The sequence below is a fragment of the Haliotis cracherodii genome, unplaced genomic scaffold, assembly GCF_022045235.1.
Source record: "Haliotis cracherodii isolate W230 unplaced genomic scaffold, xgHalCrac1.p SCAF_9, whole genome shotgun sequence".
In the NCBI taxonomy this organism is placed as follows: Eukaryota; Metazoa; Mollusca; class Gastropoda; order Lepetellida; family Haliotidae; genus Haliotis; species Haliotis cracherodii.
In genome coordinates this window covers 50,474,069-50,493,217 of record NW_027266343.1, presented here as the reverse complement: position 1 = coordinate 50,493,217, position 19,149 = coordinate 50,474,069, and the positions used below count along the sequence as shown (strand labels likewise).

General features: G+C 40.2%; 2 protein-coding genes across 7 annotated transcripts in view; one reads left to right on the top strand and one right to left on the bottom strand.

Moving 5' to 3' along the window:
- LOC139452742 (dynactin subunit 1-like) overlaps nucleotides 1-17,490 on the bottom strand; it is a 51,936-nt gene extending 34,446 nt beyond the window's left edge. For 4 of the 6 annotated variants that reach the window (XM_071234328.1, XM_071234332.1, XM_071234329.1 and 1 more), the window contains exons 1-17: nucleotides 17,408-17,490; nucleotides 15,640-15,759; nucleotides 15,137-15,252; nucleotides 14,073-14,205; nucleotides 13,068-13,396; nucleotides 12,328-12,528; nucleotides 10,797-10,868; nucleotides 9,870-10,074; nucleotides 9,514-9,592; nucleotides 8,438-8,597; nucleotides 7,600-7,704; nucleotides 6,081-6,182; nucleotides 5,774-5,863; nucleotides 5,474-5,590; nucleotides 3,110-3,160; nucleotides 1,660-1,759; nucleotides 504-589 (exon numbers count right to left, since the gene is read on the bottom strand). In XM_071234328.1, coding sequence (XP_071090429.1) covers nucleotides 504-589; nucleotides 1,660-1,759; nucleotides 3,110-3,160; nucleotides 5,474-5,590; nucleotides 5,774-5,863; nucleotides 6,081-6,182; nucleotides 7,600-7,704; nucleotides 8,438-8,597; nucleotides 9,514-9,592; nucleotides 9,870-10,074; nucleotides 10,797-10,868; nucleotides 12,328-12,528; nucleotides 13,068-13,396; nucleotides 14,073-14,205; nucleotides 15,137-15,252; nucleotides 15,640-15,739 — 2,046 coding nt within the window. In that variant the 5' untranslated portion in view covers nucleotides 15,740-15,759; nucleotides 17,408-17,490. The remainder of the gene's footprint in view (nucleotides 1-503; nucleotides 590-1,659; nucleotides 1,760-3,109; nucleotides 3,161-5,473; nucleotides 5,591-5,773; nucleotides 5,864-6,080; nucleotides 6,183-7,599; nucleotides 7,705-8,437; nucleotides 8,598-9,513; nucleotides 9,593-9,869; nucleotides 10,075-10,796; nucleotides 10,869-12,327; nucleotides 12,529-13,067; nucleotides 13,397-14,072; nucleotides 14,206-15,136; nucleotides 15,253-15,639; nucleotides 15,760-17,407) is intronic. The other 2 variants (XM_071234333.1, XM_071234334.1) reach the window with 1 other exon arrangement.
- Nucleotides 17,491-17,673: 183 nt separating this feature from the next.
- LOC139452743 (vacuolar protein sorting-associated protein 51 homolog) overlaps nucleotides 17,674-19,149 on the top strand; it is a 45,193-nt gene continuing 43,717 nt past the window's right edge. The window contains exons 1-2 of the mRNA XM_071234335.1: nucleotides 17,674-17,699; nucleotides 18,768-19,063. Of these exons, the coding sequence (XP_071090436.1) occupies nucleotides 17,684-17,699; nucleotides 18,768-19,063 (312 nt within the window). The 5' untranslated portion in view covers nucleotides 17,674-17,683. The remainder of the gene's footprint in view (nucleotides 17,700-18,767; nucleotides 19,064-19,149) is intronic.

Sequence of the window (19,149 nt, the reverse complement as noted above, 5' to 3'; positions counted from 1 at the left end):
GGATTTATCACCTCTGCCACTACTCATACACACATTCATCAATTCATGTAGCTTTTCAACATATAGGTACAAAACGCACTTGACACAAAAATGGTGCATCAGGATACACAGGAAGTAATGTATCATGTGTATCATAAATCATATGTATCGTATATCATGTGTATTATAATCACTTCACAATGTGTATCGTATATCATGTGCATTATATCTCATTTATATTGTATATCATGTGTTGTATATCATGTGTATCGCATATCTTGTGTATAATAAAATCGTGTATTTTATATCATGTGTACAGTGTATTATATATCATGTGTATCATATATCTCGTTAATCCTGTGTATCATATTTCATGTGTATTGTATATCATGTGTCATATATCATGTGTATTGAGTGTATCAAGCATATTTTGTATCATGTGTATATTATATATATCTTCATGATCATGTGTTTCAAATGTATTATGTGTATCGTATATCATGCATATCTTGACGTATACATACCTTGTCTTTCACCTGCGACGCCAGTAGTTCTGTCTTGTTGATGACCCGCGGCACCATGAGGAGGACATTGACTGCATCATGATCCCCTGCAACAAGACGACGTTCACATACCAGATCAAGGGAGGTTCACATACCAGAGCAGCTGAGATTAACATACCAGATCAGGGGAGGTTCACATACCAGATCAGCTGAGATTAACATTCCAGATCAGCTGAGATTCACATACCAGAGCAGCTGAGATTAACATACCAGATCAGGGGAGGTTCACATACCAGATCATGGGAGATTCACATACCAGATCAGGGGAGGTTCACACACCAGATCAGCTGAGATTAGCTTACCAGATCAGGGGAGGTTCACATACCAGATCAGGGGAGGTTAACATACCAGATCAGCTGAGATTAACATACCAGATCAGGGGAGGTTCACATACCAGATCATGGGAGATTCACATACCAGATCAGTGGAGGTTCACATACCAGATCTGGGGAGATTCACATACCAGAACAGCTGAGATTCACATACCAGATATGGGGAGATTCACATACCAGATCATGGGAGATTCACATACCAGATCATGGGAGATTCACATACCAGATCAGGAGAGATTCACATACCATATCAGGGGAGATTCACATACCAGATCAGCTCAGATTCACATACCTTATCATGGGAGATTCACCTACCATGTCAGGGGAGGTTCACATAACATATCAGGGGAGGTTCACATACTAGATCATGGGAGATTCACATACCAGATCAGTGGAGATTCACATACTAGATCATGTGAGATTCACATACCAGATCAGCTGAGATTCACATACCAGATCATGGGAGATTCACATACTAGATCAGCGGAGATTCACATACCAGATCAGTGGAGATTCACATACCAGATCAATGGAGGTTCACACCTCAGATCATAGGTTTCACATACCATATCAGGGGAGATTTACATACCAGATCAGCGGAGATTCACATACCAGATCAGTGGAGATTCACATACCACATCAGTGGAGATTCACATACCAGATCAGGGGAGATTTACATACTAGATCAGCGGAGATTCACATACCAGATCAGTGGAGATTCACATACCAGATCAGGGGAGATTCACAAACCACTGAGGAATACATGAGGATTATGTTGTACCTACCTCCTCTGTTGATGAAGGAGTCGGGCATGAAGGACAGGAGCATCTGGACATGGGAGTTGGCCTGCTGTACCTCCAGCTTCCTCAACTCCATGTCAATAGTCTACAACATCAACGACAGGGACAGTGTAATATATCAGATCCATATCTCCAACAGTATCAGCTGATATGCAAGGCAATACCACATGCAAATGTTTAAGGATCACAAAAAAAATAAATGAAAAATAAGCCACCGCCTACTTAAATGGATCTTTCCTGAAGAATGAAATTCTTTCACGAATAACTTGAATCTCAAGAGCTTGAAATTTCACAGTACACAATGAAAAGAGACTAAGGAATGTACTTCTCATAACTGACATATGTAATAGGATGAAATATCTATATAATATGTTCTTCAGATATATCAGGCAGGATTATATATAGCAAAATGCTATTTTGTTATTTTCAGAGCCACACTAAAGCTGAAGGCTGAAGATATACATGATATACAGTGCTCGAAATAAAGGGGGTCATGAGGTGTTCTTCTATAACAAGCACAGTATTTGAATCTCAGAACCTCCTAGAATCTTTCTAACATGAGTCCTACACCATATACCCCTAGAATTGTGGATTTAGCTTTCGAACACTGTATATACCAGCAATTAGTTACCAGACTTAAATCACACAGTTTTGTACCATCATCACCATGGATAACATTCTTCCTACACAAGAAACCTATATTTCTTTACCTGTCAAGACATCTTCCAACACACCAGCAGTTACTTGTCTTGTAGAACACCTATCATGTTGCATTCCCCTATCTGCGTATACATGCAGTTACCTCACTTACATGTCACAGCTATGTGACACCATAACAAACACAGGAAAATGTCTTCCCACTTGAAACCAATATCACATAACCTGGCACTAACTAGGCATGTGTGCATTAAGTAACAGCACACTGTAAAACAGGTGACAGTAAAACAACTGACAGATTATATATGAGCGATGAGAAATCTCCAAGGGAGACAATTTGCCAGGGGAGACAATCTGCAAGGTAAACAATCTGCAAGGGAGAGAGAGAAGAACAGTGGGAAGCCCCTAAGCTGATAAACATAACACAGCTGATCCCCGAGCCAAAATTACAAAACAAAGGATGTTACATCAGATAAATAAAAACTAAAAGTATTTTTCTTTATGATTTACTTCCAAGCAGGTCAAAACCGTAGAGCAAGATCTGAGTGGGCTCTCGAACGCCTTCATCCAACACAGACTGCCATGTCAGATCAAGGTGTTACCCCAATTCTGTGTTGACCTCTCTTAAGGTGTAAATGTTTGCATGAAAATAGCAAGACTATAGGCTCAGTTGCTTGGTATCAGTTTTCACGTATATACATGTAACATCAATAACGGAACTGAAACAGGGGAGAGAGCCGCAGACAGCTGAACAACCATTGCCGTGACAAGCTGTTACCTTCTGGTAGGACAATAGGTCCCGTTTGGTGCTCATCCTGGCCATGTCATCCTACAGCCATACATGTACAAACATACATCAGTGTGCATATCGGCAGAGTACAGTGACACAGACACATCAATACACTTCACTATACATACATGCAGTTTGCGAATGTTTAATCAAGGGTGGAAAACTTTTCTTACATCAATGACTCAAAAACTAAGGTCTGACATGAAGATATGTACTACTCACTTCGGCTGGCTCTCGATACAGATCATAGAGATCGATAATATCTTACTAAATATTGACACATAGTTGGTAAATATCGGAGAAGTGACTGAGCAAATATGCAAAAAAGTCTGAAAGAAATCAACATTCTTCATGCCACTGGTGAGTGGTTACACATTTATCCATGAATTATTTTGTGGACATCTAATACAAAAAAAATTTAATACAAAAACAGTCATTTTCCGTCTTTGGTAATTGACATGATTGACAATTACAAGTCTGTTTCGGTAAATTTAAACTGTATTTCATCATAATTTTTGTTTATGTAAGATATTATCGCTGACACAATTTTCATATTGATAATCATTAATATTTCATCCCATCGACCATGATTCCAATTATTGATCTTTTCAGCCAGCCTACCACTCTTGAAAGTTAAAGATCATCCAATTCTTTCCTATTACTGTAGTAATCTAACTATAGTACTTTGGAAAAGAGTTGGGTGATCCACAACATTTTTAGTAGCATATACCTTCATATGTCTGACCTTTTTGCTATCTTTCATATAATACTTAAAAAGTTCAACACTGTAAGATATTTCTTTTTGTGACAAAGTTTGGAATCAAAGGGAAACAGGAGTTTGGCAAGTATAAAAATAACAGTTTGTCGGTTCATGTATTTCATCATTAGACAGAACACTGCCTTGACCTAAGTGGTTCAAAGCACACAGTAAATACACATTGCCAGTAACCATGGTAACACGTTTAACTAACTGGATGTAACAACAAAACTCAAGTGGTTTAAAACTATTTTCCCACCCCTGGTAATCGCTGTGCAGGCAAGTTAGCACACCAATACAAAGAGCATCATGCTACATGTAAACAACATAACAACACTTTCCACACACTTTAAGACTGAGTTCTAATTCTATCAAAGTCATAACCTACAAAAATGATCATCAAACCTAAATATTCAGACATTACATACATTAGCCATGACAATCGGAAACAAGAGCCTTATCAGACATTGTCAAAAATGTGTGATTGTTTCAAGTCCGATAGGGGTGACTTTTTGACTGGAAATCACTATTGTGATAACTATTGATATTGAAAGAAACTATTGCGATAACTATTGATATTGCAAGCAACTATTGCGATAAATATTGATAGTTTTCAGTGTATCATTTTAGATGGATTTTAGAGTTGAATTAAACCTTGGGACTGAAGTTTCCTTTGAATGTGATAACCATAACAACAAATTAAAAGTAAAGTTTGAGATATGACTTATTTGTTCTTTCTTTACCCTAATAATTTAAGTAAAAGAAACTTCCACATTATCATGTGTAAATTACAACCACTCATGATCAAAAGAAAAACAAATTTGAACAGCATTGCATGGACAATGATCGGAAACTTATTTAACAATCAACTTATTCACTTTAAGTGCTTACCAATAGCAATATATCGATAATTCGATTTATAGTAACACCCCTAAAGTCTGACATATCAATACAAACACAAAAAGATTTATTTACAAAATATTTGTTCAAGTGAAATCAGTTCTATGCAGCTTGACTACATTTACCACTGTGTATGTACATACAAACATTTTAAGTAATGCTGTAACACTTAGAGTAAAGTTGGTATAGTATCAGGCATCAAGTAAAGACAGAACATAAGTCGTAGTGGAAGTGAGTGAAAATTGAACGCCACATTGGCAATATCGCAGCTATATAGCAACTAGTAGTTGGTTGGTTGATTTGTTGTTTAACACCGCACTCAGCAATATTCCAGCTATATGACTGCGGTCTGTAAATAATGGAGTCTGGACCAGACAATCCAATTGACATCATGAGCATCGATCCACACAATTGGGACTGATGACATGTATCAACCAAGTCAGCGAGCCTGACCACCCGATCCCGTTAGTCGCCTCTTTCGACAAGCATAGTCGCCTAGCAACTAGTAGAGGAAGATATGACATGGTTTCTGTTCATGGTAGTCCTTCAGAAAGAAGGTCAGAGCAAGTCTAACATGCAATGAAAACAACAGTACAACAGTCAACAACAGCATGGACAACTACACCGACAGGGAAGTACACACTATATAACACCCATGCTGTGTGCTCAGTTGGGTTCAACACAGGTTAGCCTACCTTAGCATAAGCCTTCGATTCAGCAAACTTGGCCTTGAAGTCGAACATCTCGATGGCAGGTGTTTCTGCTTTGTGTTCAGACTCCTGCTGTTTGCTGCGTAACTCTCGGTTCGCATCCTGTAACCATGGCAACAGGAAAATTTAACTCATCTTGTTTTCACATCATTATTGGCCGAATGAGTATCAATACCAAAAATGTAAACCAACATGAAAGAAACAAATTTGATCCCCGTAAGCTGGAATTTTATTGATCCAATTGTGAAGAGAACTTTACACGTTGTTTGCTTGAGACTCACGTACCTGCAACTGAGACACCAAGTCCCGGAACTTGCTGATGGTGGCCTCGTAGTCAGCCATTGTTTCCTGGGTGGCATCTAGTTTCCTTTGTGTCTACAACAACACAACTCAAGCGATAGCTGTTACTCATTCATGACTACATGTTAGAAACAATTAACTTTGAAACAAACCATTTCTTTCACCTAAATTGGATAACTAGCTTTAAATGATGCTGATGAAATGCATACAAAAGCCTCCGTGTAACATTTCATCACCATGAGGGCAACCTCTTAGACCCTTCGCATGTCAAACAAGATGACCTTGACCTCACCTCTGTGACCTTGGCCTGTGTAAGGTCAAGCTCTTCCCTCAGCTCCAGCTCCGTCTCCCTGGTGTTCTCCTGCAGCTCCTCATTCATCTCATGCAGCGCCTCCTGCAATACCAGACAGTCATGAGATAGCATGACATTCTACCACAAGAAATACCACATGACATCTCCCATCTTAAGCAGCGCCTTCTCTGACACAGTCGTCAGGCATCATGAAATAGCATGACACAGCATACCACATGACATACAACACAACAAATGCAGGATGATCACATGACATAGCACATGTTGATATCTACCAGATATCATCACATGACATAACGCATGTTGATATCTACCAGATATCATTAAATGACATAGCACATGTTGATATCTACCAGATATCATCACATGATATAACGCATGTTGATATCTACCAGATAACATTACATGACATAGCACATGTTGATATCTACCACATATGATCACATGACATAGCACATGTTGATATCTACCACATATGATCACATGACATAACACAGGTTGATATCTACCAGATATCATCACATGACATATCACATGTTGATATCTACCACATATGATCACATGACACAGCACATGTTGAACACATGTTGATATCTACCAGATATCATCACATGACATAGCACATGTTGATATCTACCACATATGATCACATGACACAGCACATGTTGATATCTACCAGATATCACATGACATAGCACATGTTGATATCTACCACATATGATCACATGACATAGCAGATGTTGATATCTACCACATATGATCACATGACATAACACAGGTTGATATCTACCAGATATCATCACATGACATAGCACATGTTGATATCTACCACACGTGATCACATGACACAGCACATGTTGATATCTACCAGATATCATCACATGACATAGCACAGGTTGATATCTACCACATATGATCACACGACATAACATAGGTTGATATCTACCGGATATCATCACATGACATAGCACATGTTGATATCTACCACATATGATCACATGACACAGCACATGTTGATATCTACCAGATATCACATGACATAGCACATGTTGATATCTACCACATATGATCACATGACATAGCACAGGTTGATATCTACCACATATGATCACATGACATAACACAGGTTGATATCTACCACATATGATCACACGACATAACACAGGTTGATATCTACCAGATATCATCACATGACATAGCACATGTTGATATCTACCACATATGATCACATGACACAGCACATGTTGATAGCTACCAGATATCATCACATGACATAGCACATGTTGATATCTACCACATATGATCACATGACACAGCACATGTTGATATCTACCAAATATCATCACATGAAAAAAACACAGGTTGATATCTACCACATATCATCACATGACATATCACAGGTTAATATCTACCACATATGATTGCATGACATATTTACCCAAGATGTTCAGATGACATAGCACAGTTGTTATCTACCGAAGACGATCAAATGACATACCAGATCGGCATTCTCCTCGAGGAGCTGCTGGATCTTCTCCTCCTGTTCAAGATTCCTATCCGTCAGTTTCTCCACCATCTCCTCGGCTCCAAGTGCTGCATCCACCTGTAACCACGGACACCAGAGTTACTGGTCAGTGTCTCAAATAATGCCCCCCTCTTGTTGACTATACACCATCAGTGAGATTTTAACCAATCTTACACTCATTACAGTGCAAACGTCACAACCCACATGGACAAAACAACTCTACATACACAAGACCACACATATATTATACATGAACTAAGAGAGTTATCAGGGCCCAGTCCGTATGAGCAGAGCTTTAAACCAGTCTGATATAACTACAACAATCTTGGATTAATGTGTGGAGATTGTCAGTATCTGTGTAAATAAAGAAATATCTAACTCAAAAGTGAAAAGAATAAATATTACTTCATCAAAATTTGTTTCAGATCCAATCTGATTGTGCAGTAAATTAAAATAAATACCGTATTCGACATAATAAGCGCCCCGCTCTACGCCCACGGCGATATTTGCTAACATATTGGCTAGTGAACAATCCCAATTAGCACTCCTTCCGATTGATTAATGTACACAAGAGTTATCTCTCGTTATATGCACACTTAATTATGCGCAATTAAATTTGGGAAAAATATATCTGTCGTACATAAACATTTCAGGCTGTCAGCATTAACCACGAAATTCATCTTTCAACTCAACTTTTTTTCACCAAAATAATATTCTAATTTTGAGAGCGCCCTGGGCCCTTATTACATCGAATACGGTATTCATAACTTGCCCCACCATCTAGTACTGCTTACAGTATCTGACAACCAACCTGTTCCTTGAGTTCAATGAGTTGTTCCTGCATCTCCGAGGCCTCAGACTGGAAGCGTTCTTTGTCCTTCCGCAGGTTGATGATCTCCGACGCCTGTTTCTCACTCTGCTTACTCAGCTTCTGGGAATCATGCTTCTCCTGATTGGACAAGTCTCGCATCCTGGAAACAAATGGTGGAGGCACTTACAGATCTGCTCAACTTGGTCATATGGACACGGCTGTATGTTAAAGCAGTTGTTCCCAAAAAGCATGAATGGATGCAGGATTAAAAGAAATCGCCAGAGCGGAGGTCATTGACTGTGGAGGAGGACCTGCAGGTGCACGTGTCTGCGTAGAGGAGTTCATTGGAGTCATCGGAGGAGGCGAGGGGAACGATGGCGCAGCAAATGTCAGCAACAGAGGTGGAGGGCCCATTTTACAAGCTGCTTTCACCTATTAAAGGTTGGTTTGTTGTTTTACGCCGCACTCAGCAATATTCCAGCTATATGATGGCGGTCTGTAAATAATCGAGTCTGGACCAGACAATCCAGTGATTGATATCATGAGCATCGATCCAAGCAATTGGGATCAATGGCATGCATCAACCAAGTCAGCAAGTCTGACCACCCGATCCCGTTAGTCGCCTCTTACGACAAGCATAGTCACCTTTTACGGCAAGCATGGGTTGCTGAAGACCTATTCTACCCCGGAATCTTCACTGGTCACCTATTAAAGCTCTTATGCAAGAAGAGTATATACATGCCAGAGGAACGATATGCTTGTAGAACACCAACAGAAATAGTCAAGAAATGAAGAATATGAAGACAAGAACACTGTTTCAATGGAACATATCTGTATATGGCAGACACAGAAGAATATGAAGGAGTGGATAACTCGTGGGTATCGGGGCATGGGCTATCATCTGTTTCAACTGTCGCTCTGTTCCAGTAGTGTGTGTTTGTATAAGGTAGAGAAGTTAAAGCACTGTGTAGCGTCAGGTAAGGTAAAACACAAATTTTCACACATACACTAAGATGCACCTGTACCCTGACGCCTCTCTACTCTGTGAATACAAAGTGTAACGTGCGGCAACTCACTTGACAAGTGCCTCCTTCAGCCTCTCATTCTGCTGCTCCAGCTGTTTCAGCTCGTAGCTGGCGGCCACACCATCTGTGCCTGCAACACAGATCCACCATGTCATCATGCTTCAGCTACATATCTAAGTCCATCTAGCATCATTCTTTTACAAGTGAACCCTAGATTCACAGGCAAAAGGCTGACACTGACAAACACTGTCAAGTCCTTAACAGTTAGCATGATAACTATACAATATGTGGGATTTTATTGCATATCTTGAAGGTAGATACTTTCAAATAAGTGCTCATCCTCATAAACCACAAATTATTACTATTGTTCACTACTGAGACAGAAGAGTAAAACAAGCTTGGCTGACCTTTCTCACTGATCTCTCCTCGAAGCAGTTCAAGGTCAAGGGTGAGTTCCTCAACCTTCTCCTTCATCGAGTCAATCTCCACCTGCAGCGTCTCGGCCTTCTCCTCCGCCATCTCCTTGTCCAGCGTTGCAATCTCAATTGTCTCAGATACATCCGCCATCTCATCTTTGTATCGCTCAAAGGCCTCTTGAATGTCCTTGACTTCCTGTACAGAGAATTGTGGGTAGAAGAAATAAGAAGCAGGGTGCTACACAACGCAGAAATCATACATACAAAAGTGTGTAGAATGGATGCAGAGATAAATGTGTTGCATCCCAATGGATGCACAATAATATTCATTTGCACCAACTTCTGGACACGAAACATAAAGGTCCTGTGAGTGAGTGAGTGTGTGTTTGAGTCAGTGAGTGTGGTTTTATGCCACTTTTAGCAATATTCCAGCAACATCCCGGCGGGGGACACCAGAAATGGGCTTCACACATTGTACCCATGTCGGGAATCGAACCTGGGTCTTCGGGGTGACGAGCAAACGCTTTAACCACTAGGCTACCCGACCACCCCTAAAGGTCCCGTGATTAAAGTAATAATTTGATAATCAGAGTATTCAGTTTATTTCACATACCCCCAATAATTATCAGCAAGCGTCTTAACAGGATCATATGATGGTTCTGCCATCTTACCATGCTCACAGTACAGTACACTGTTCAATTTCACTACTTTACAGAACCCTCATATTTCCCCTGGACCCTTAGTTTTGTAGGTCAAGGTTAAACCGAAAAAAGGCCTGATGAATGAAAAGAAAGATTCTTACACCAAGCTTTCTCTGGCTCTACAGATGCAAGACATGGAATGTGCAGAACAGTTGCCGTCCCCTTCAACAATATCTGAAGCTGAGCACACGCCCCGCTTAACAAAACCATCTCTCACCTTCTTGGATGCCTGCAGCTGCCGCTGAAGGTCAGCTGATGTTTCCTGCATCTTCATCTTGTACTCTTGGAGCTGACGAGGACATAAAACATGGCTGTAATGAATTGTTCAGGAGACATATTGCTCATCCCCTACTACAGTCAGAAACAAGGAATCAGCAGCTCTACATACATGAAACAAAACCCACCGATGTATACCACCAATGTATCAGTGTGCTTGTGTGTATTTGTGAAGTTCTATTAAAATTGTTTGCTTGTTGTTTAACACTGTACTCAGCAATATCAGTAATATGACGGTGGATGGTAAATAACTGAGTTTGGACAAGACAATCCAGTGACGACAAAAAATAAATAATGATCTACGTTGTTTGAGTACAATGACACGCATTCAACCAAGTCACTAAGCCTGACTATCCAACTGCTTCTTACAACCAGCATAGGTTGCTGGGGGCCTGTTTTAACCCAGAATTCCCACAGGGATAATAAGATAGAACTGAGCAACAAAAGTATCATCAAAATACAGAGTTGCTGTCCACCTGATGTGGCTGTATGTAAACTACTCGAATATTGCTGCCTATAAAATGATGCATAAATTACCCTTTGGCTGAAGCTTTTAATATAAGTGCTAAATCATATAACCCCTCTGTAGCATGAACCTGATTTAGTTGCCTATATACATTCACCTGCTACAGCTGTATCTGCAGAACAAGTACACAATCACCTGATAGTTCTAGGCTATAGGCCTCCACTGACCAGATGCAGTTCTAGGCTATATATCTCCACTGACCAGATGCAGTTCTAGAGTATAAACCTCAACAGACCTGATGCAGTTCTAGCCTATAGACCTCCACTGACCTGCTGCAGTTCTAGGGTATAGACCTTCACTGACCTGATGCAATTCTAGGGTATAGACTTCCACTGACCTGATGCAGTTCTGGAGTATAGACCTCCACTGACCTGCTGCAGTTCTAGGGTATAGACCTTCACTGACCTGATGCAATTCTGGAGTATAGACCTCCACTGACCTGATGCAGTTCTGGAGTATAGACCTCCACTGACCTGATGCAATTCTGGAGTATAGACCTCCACTGACCTGATGCAGTTCTGGAGTATAGACCTCCACTGACCTGATGCAGTTCTGGAGTATAGACCTCCACTGACCTGATGCAGTTCTGGAGTATAGACCTCCACTGACCTGATGCAGTCCTGGAGTATAGACCTCCACTGACCTGATGCAGTCCTGGAGTATAGACCTCCACTGACCTGATGCAGTTCTGGAGTATAGACCTCCAGACTGCTGCAGTTCTAGGGTATAGACCTCCACTGACCTGATGCAGTTCTGGAGTATAAACCTCCACTGACCAGATGCAGTCCTGGAGTATAAACCTCCACTGACCTGATGCAGTTCTGGAGTTTAGACCTCCACTGACCTGATGCAGCTCTAGGCTATAGACCTCCACTGACCTGATGCAGTTCTAGGGTATAGACCTCCACTGACCTGATGCAGTTCTAGGGTATAGACCTCCACTGACCTGCTGCAGCTGTATCTTGGCCTTCTCAAACTCCTTCAGCTTGCCCTTGTCCTCGGTCCTCTTGAAGCGCAGTGTTTCCAGCTTCTCATTGAGGTCCTTCACCTCAGCCTGCAGACCCTCGATCTCCTGCTGCTGCTGCAGGTTGGAGATCTTGTCATCGATTGATGTCGTCATCACACTTAGATCAGGCTTTGAGGGTGACTGTAGACAGAAAGAGATACTGTTTCAGCACACAAAAGACTGAACACTGTACAACAGTTCCCAGGTAAGAATTAATATCCACAACACATGGCTTCAAGATCAATACAACATGCAGGACTAAAGAGTAAACACTACTGATGTTATTGGTCTGACATAATGCTATCTCAGATTCTGTGTTTATAACAACTCTTACATCTAAAAGTGCTTATCTCACTCACATAATTGACAGCATAATAAAACTGTAATATCCATATAGCTCTTGCCCTTTTTCACATTGGCCATGAAAATTTGAGGTTCTGTGTAAAGCAATAAAGCAACTACATCTGGTGGAGTGAGTAAGTGAGTTGGACTTAATGGTATAGTGTGTCGACTTAATGTGGGAGGAAATCCCGATATAATGAAGGTCTCAGACATTCACCAACAAGCACGGGTATGGTGCTGACATAACCGGGGAAAACTGACGTTTAAACCAACAAACATAGGTGTCCGGCGTGCCCAAGGGAACCAACTCAGCCAATTGGGACTAGAATACTAATTACCTTTCTGGGGACCTCCACTACAGATGGCTTCTCTACCACAACTGCCTTCTCCTCCTCGGGTGGAGACTGTCTGGCAGGGGTGGGGGCCCCTGGTGGGGACTGTTTGGCAGGGGTGGGGGCCCCTGGTGGGGACTGCTTGGCAGGGGTGGGGACAACAGCAGGTGGCTTGTCATCAACCGGAGTTGTCTCCTTGCTGGACCGGGGTAATCGCGATGTGGGGATGCCACTCTCTCGCCGACCTGGAGCAGGGGTGCCATTGTCCTTTGGTACACTCCCCTCTTTCTTAGGGGAGGCGGTTGCCGCTGTGGAGTCTGGTATACTCTCACTACCTGCAATGCACATGCACTCCCGTTCAGAACCAACTTCAATATGTTTTGTGCACACAATACCTCCATAAATGCAAAAACATATTGAAGTCAATTCTCACATGTCAACAATACATCTAGAATAACTTCACAAACTGCTTCTTTAACTATTAACATAAAATACTGTAGACAACGATACGAAATGTCATACGACATCAATTCGAATAAAGTTGTAACACAAACGCTGCACACTATTATTAGCCAATCAGGAAACAGTAATCCATTAGTTGGCAGTCGCAGGCCTAATTTCTTTCGATTTATGGACACAAATGCAAAACAAATTGCTCTGTTAGCCAAACACATACCACGGAACACTTGCAATTTTACTTATTTCAGAATAACAAGGTACTTTAAATTCTGAAGACTATTTCAGATACTTACGACCCAGTCAATGGCATCCATTCTAAACCTGACTCCCCAAAGAGAATCTCTTCTCATTCTGTCTCCACACACTTACTTACAATCCATCACATCAGAAACACAACACTTACCACACTTAACATGATTAACCATCATCCAACACGTTTAGCTTTTTGCAATATCTGGCCCATTCTAAGGAGATTTTGTATGTAAATAACAATACATGGTATAATGTTTCTGTGGACTATGGATAACGTTCCAGTAGCAAGTGTTTACATACTCTTCCCGACATAGCTGGGTGGCCGCAACCCAGACCTCCTGGCCGGGGTCTTCCCATCACCAGGGGAGGGGCGTGTCTTGACCGCGGGCGTGGCAGGGGCAGGAGCAGAGCCTGGGTCATCAACTGGCGTAATCTGATACAATCATACTTGTCAGTAATCTTCTTAGTACCAGCTTCAAATCTTCCAAGATACTTTCAATGTACATTTACATGGAGAAACATAATATTTCGTCTCCTCGGCATGACTACAATAACATAAATAAATAAACAGACATAAATAACAATCAGTTATCTTTCTGTTCAATTGGCATTCTAGATGTGGCTGAGTGAAAAAGAAAACATACAGCTTTATGGATGATTATTTCTGGGTTATTGCATTTAGCAAGGTTTGTTTGTTTGTTGCTTAACGCTGCACTCAGCAATATTCTAGCTATACGACGGCAGTCTGTAAATAATCGAGTCTGGACCAGACAATTCAGTGAGTGACATCATGAGTATCGATCCCACAACTGGAATACAATGACATGCATCAACCAAGTCAGCGAGTCTGACCACCCGATCCCATTGGTCGCCTCTTACGACAAGCATGGGTTGCTTAAGACCTATTCTACCCTGGATCTTCACAGGTAATTTAGCAAGGTTGCGATGTAGATTCTTACACTGTTATCTACCGGGAGTCTTGAACATTCCAGCTTGATAACGATGCATGAATCTACACAGAAATGTCATTAAAATGGGCTTCACACATTGTACCCATGTCGGGAATGGAACCCGGGTCTTCGGCGTGACGAGCGAACGCTTTAACCACTAGGCTACCCGACCGCCCTTAAACGTAATAAACCAGAAGTTGTTAACCATGAAGTTGTATGTTTTCTTAATCAGCAATCTCTTTAAGGCAGAGATTGTTTGATCGCATGGGTACTACAAGTATAATGAGTCTCATTTAAGTCTCAAATTAATGAATTATTTGTGTTGTGTTGATGCACTGGAGTATCAACATGCTGACAATCAAACATATCAAACGAGATGTTGGTGATATGTTGTGTGGACAGTGGTGTACGTACCTGGGACTGCCGGACAAAAATACCATGTCCCTCAGGAGACTGGAAGTAAGTCTTGCCCTGCACAGTGCCATTGTTCTTGCCCTTGGCTTCATCAAGCACTACACCAATCCATTTCCCTGGAAAGTCAAATTTCATAACATTATTGATCCCTTCCTGGTCTTAATTCTCATTCCACAAGTTTGTTAAATTCAGCTTCTCATTGATGTGGAAATAACCATATAAACCAATTACCCACATTTATACACATGCAGTTGGAGCACTGCATGGTTGAAACAGAGGTCAACACCTACATAAAATGGCATTCCAAATGCTCATGCTTTTTCATGCCTGAATTCACTGAAATACAACAACAATGATAACCATAACACTACTACATGTTACCATAGTTACAATCTTTGAGAAAAAGCTGAATCAGTTGCTGCAAAAATAGTTTCAAAAGGATTTCTTACTATGTGAAGCATGTTAAATGGACTGTGAAATTAATCTTCAGAAGCAGCACTCACCACTAGAGAACAGCGTTGTTCCAATATATGCCACCGTTCCGACAACACCTTTGCCGACAACTTCAACTCTGGTCCCAATCTTTATCGGCTTTTCAGACATCTTTAATTATTCCAGCCAACCTAACAGTAAAAGATGCATTACTAGTAAATACACATAGAGAATTGTTCACTCACCAAAATGTTGACTGCACACCATGTACACAAAATTGGCAAACCGGCTAACTGGGTTAACAAATTGGCATGACTGTACAAAAAGATATTCAAGTACATTTACCATGTTGACTCATCATGTTCATTGGTTGACCCATGTACATGCTAAAATTAGCATTTGACTTACCGTATTCGACATAATAAGGGCCCAGGGCACTCTCAAAATTAGAAATAGGGGGCTCTTATTAGAATATCATTTTGGTGAAAGACAACAGAGTTGAAAGATTGTAAATTTCGAGGTTTATGCTGACAGCCTGAAATGTTTATATACAACAGATATATTTTTCCAGAATTTATATTTCTATAATTAAGGATGCATATAACACACATATTATGAACGAATAAATAAGTTTTGTGTACATTGAACAATCGGAAGGGATGCTAATTGGGATTGTTCACTAGCCAAACATTAGCAAATATCGCTGTGGGCGCTTATTAGAGCAGAGCGCTTATTATGTCAAATACGGTACTTGAACACAAGACATATTCCAATAATTTGTGAATGGGTCAGCCAAAAGTTGTGAACATTGTGCACAGGTAAGCTGAAGTAATGCTACCTACTGGTGACTAGTTTACACACCTGGATGAATCCTTGTCAATGAGGTTTCATTGTAATTTGTATGTCAATAAACCATTCTTTTGATGCAAGGAATCAATGCAATGCAATCAAGACATTGATTAATGCGAAAAAATGTGAGTTTCCTTTGTGATGCATTTTTATCTGGACGTAATGGACATGTTGGACTATGTTGTCATGTCAGGTTCTATGCAGAAATAATGACATATTAATAACCTTGTTATCAAAGCCCACATGAAACAATACAGCTGAGTGCTAGATTGGACACTGGTCCTCCAGGCGATTTAGGACAATGACATCCTATTTTAATACTCTGAATAATAAAGTACATTTGATGAAAATATACCATTTACATGATTGAAGGTATATGCTGCCCATGATGATCCTAATATTACAGACTTCACTTCTTGCCATGATAGGTATTACAGATAGGTACACATATCAAATTAAGGCATAAAATACAAGCATGATCAGTGAACATGGTGAAAGCTAAATTCTGTAGTCATGGTTGTTATCATGGTTATTGAAATGCTGCTTATTACTGGGTTTCACACGACATGTTAAATGCAGGAATACTGCATTTTGACAGAATTGTCATCTAAGATATCTATTCCTGTTCTCGGTCTATTTTTGTTATGTTATGTCCTACCGAAAAGGTGTTACAGTTATCGATTATCAATACTTAAAATTGTCAAAATGATGATCTTGCATGACTCTCTAACTTGTGCTCATAACACTCGATCACATGCACAGTCCCAGTTTTCATAGGCTAGGTGTATGTCAGATCAAGACCAATGAACAATTGTTGAATAAGACTGGTCACTGACATGTCTGCAAGTGTCAGTCACAACTACGAGACAGGAACTAGATGACTTGTCTGTCAACAATCCAAACGAAGCAAAAACTGTAACTTCTACATAAACACATACTAGCTAAGAAACGCTGTGTACTTAACAAATGAAAAAGAGCATCAAGCTATACCTCAAGATAGACTAGATCATCTAAACTTCTCGCTGCATTTTTATGCATAGACGACTTCGTCAACCGGAAGTTACTCTGACATCATTGCCCCTTAGTGCATCTACAAAGCAAAATTTAGTTAAGGCATTCAAACAAAATATTTACAACTAATTATACCATACGCTCAGGTGTATACAGATGAATGAAATGTATCCGTTGGATATATCAGATATACTTGCCAGTACTGTGCATATTATGACATTTGAGTTTGGTATTGGTGGCATAATTGTATCCAAGATGGCTGCTCAACAAGGTTCGTGGCAAATATTTTCGTCTGCTTTTTTCCGTTTCATGATCAAGACAAATGATTCATTACGTCCATCCACCAGAATAACATTCCAGAATCTAAGGCAACCCAAAAAGTCTCAGGTTTTGACTACAGTATCTTTGTCACTGTCGTTATCGAAAGTCATAGACAAAGTAGGGTGTAACTTTATCACAATTACCAACTGCTGTCATTCGCTTTGGGGATGGCTACTCTTTTGCTTTTGTTCCTAAGGATTGCGGGACGACTTTTCAGAGACCATATACAGATATAGCCTGATGTTCTCTGGTCTATCTGGTGAATTTTTTACTCAAGTTCATTTGATCTGATAACTCATTTATTATTCAAAATATGTGACCCTATTTAAATATCAACAAACATTCCAGGTAATGATTGTTATGTCCTCTACTAATGATATCATATGATGGCAACATTGTGGTTTACCTGGTATAGCCTATATATATTTCCTCAGACTGATCAATATGATATGCAGAATGTGTGTGAATGCTTGTTTCAAGTTGTTTGACAATGTTTGATTGGTTAACAGACACAGTAGTCATCAAAAAATTGCCTTGAACTGACAGTGATCTCCGCAGTCAGTAATTTAGTCTGTGTAAAAGTAAAATATTTGTTCATAGCTGTAGAAATAGTAGTTGTTAAGTTTGTTTTCACTTATGATTCACCCTTATACCACTGTAAACTAGTTTGAAGTGAACTAGAACAAAGACCTGTTTGTGTGTAAAAGAGTTACCATATTAAACTTCTACATTATCATTGCATAATTTGCAGTCAGAGTGAGTGAGTAATTATTGCTTAACTATGCATAAGCAATCTTGTAGCTATTTTCACATCAAATTGTGGAATCTGAAGCCAGTTAGAAAACTCAGAGGTTTGAGTTTACCCTGTATGGTACAATACAACAACATACAATAATACATGTTCAAACACATATGACTGACAGATATGTAAAGAAGCACTGAATGTTTAAGAGAAGAAAGGAGCTAACACCATGTGGTGAGAAAACAAACTAGTGGATGAATCCTGGTTGTTTTTCAGACGATGAAGGTGATCAGGCTGATAGCAAGCGACGGAGACACGAAGTGCTCAAGATGTATTATGGGATTGACGAGGAGAAACCAGGTACAACAACAGTTGATCCATGCGACATTGATGGAGCCCACTTCAAGCCTGACACATACTTGTCAACTTTGATCAAGAAGAGCTCTCTGACAGAGTTGATGGACAGAGAGAATGAGATGGTGCGCCAGATCCGTGCCCTGGACAGCGACATGCAGACTCTGGTGTATGAAAACTACAACAAGTTCATCAGTGCTACAGACACCATTCGCAAAGTAAGAACTATCTTAGTAGATGTAATGTTACGGTCATCTGAAATATGAGAAAAGAAATTGAATTTCCCAATATGATATCATATAAT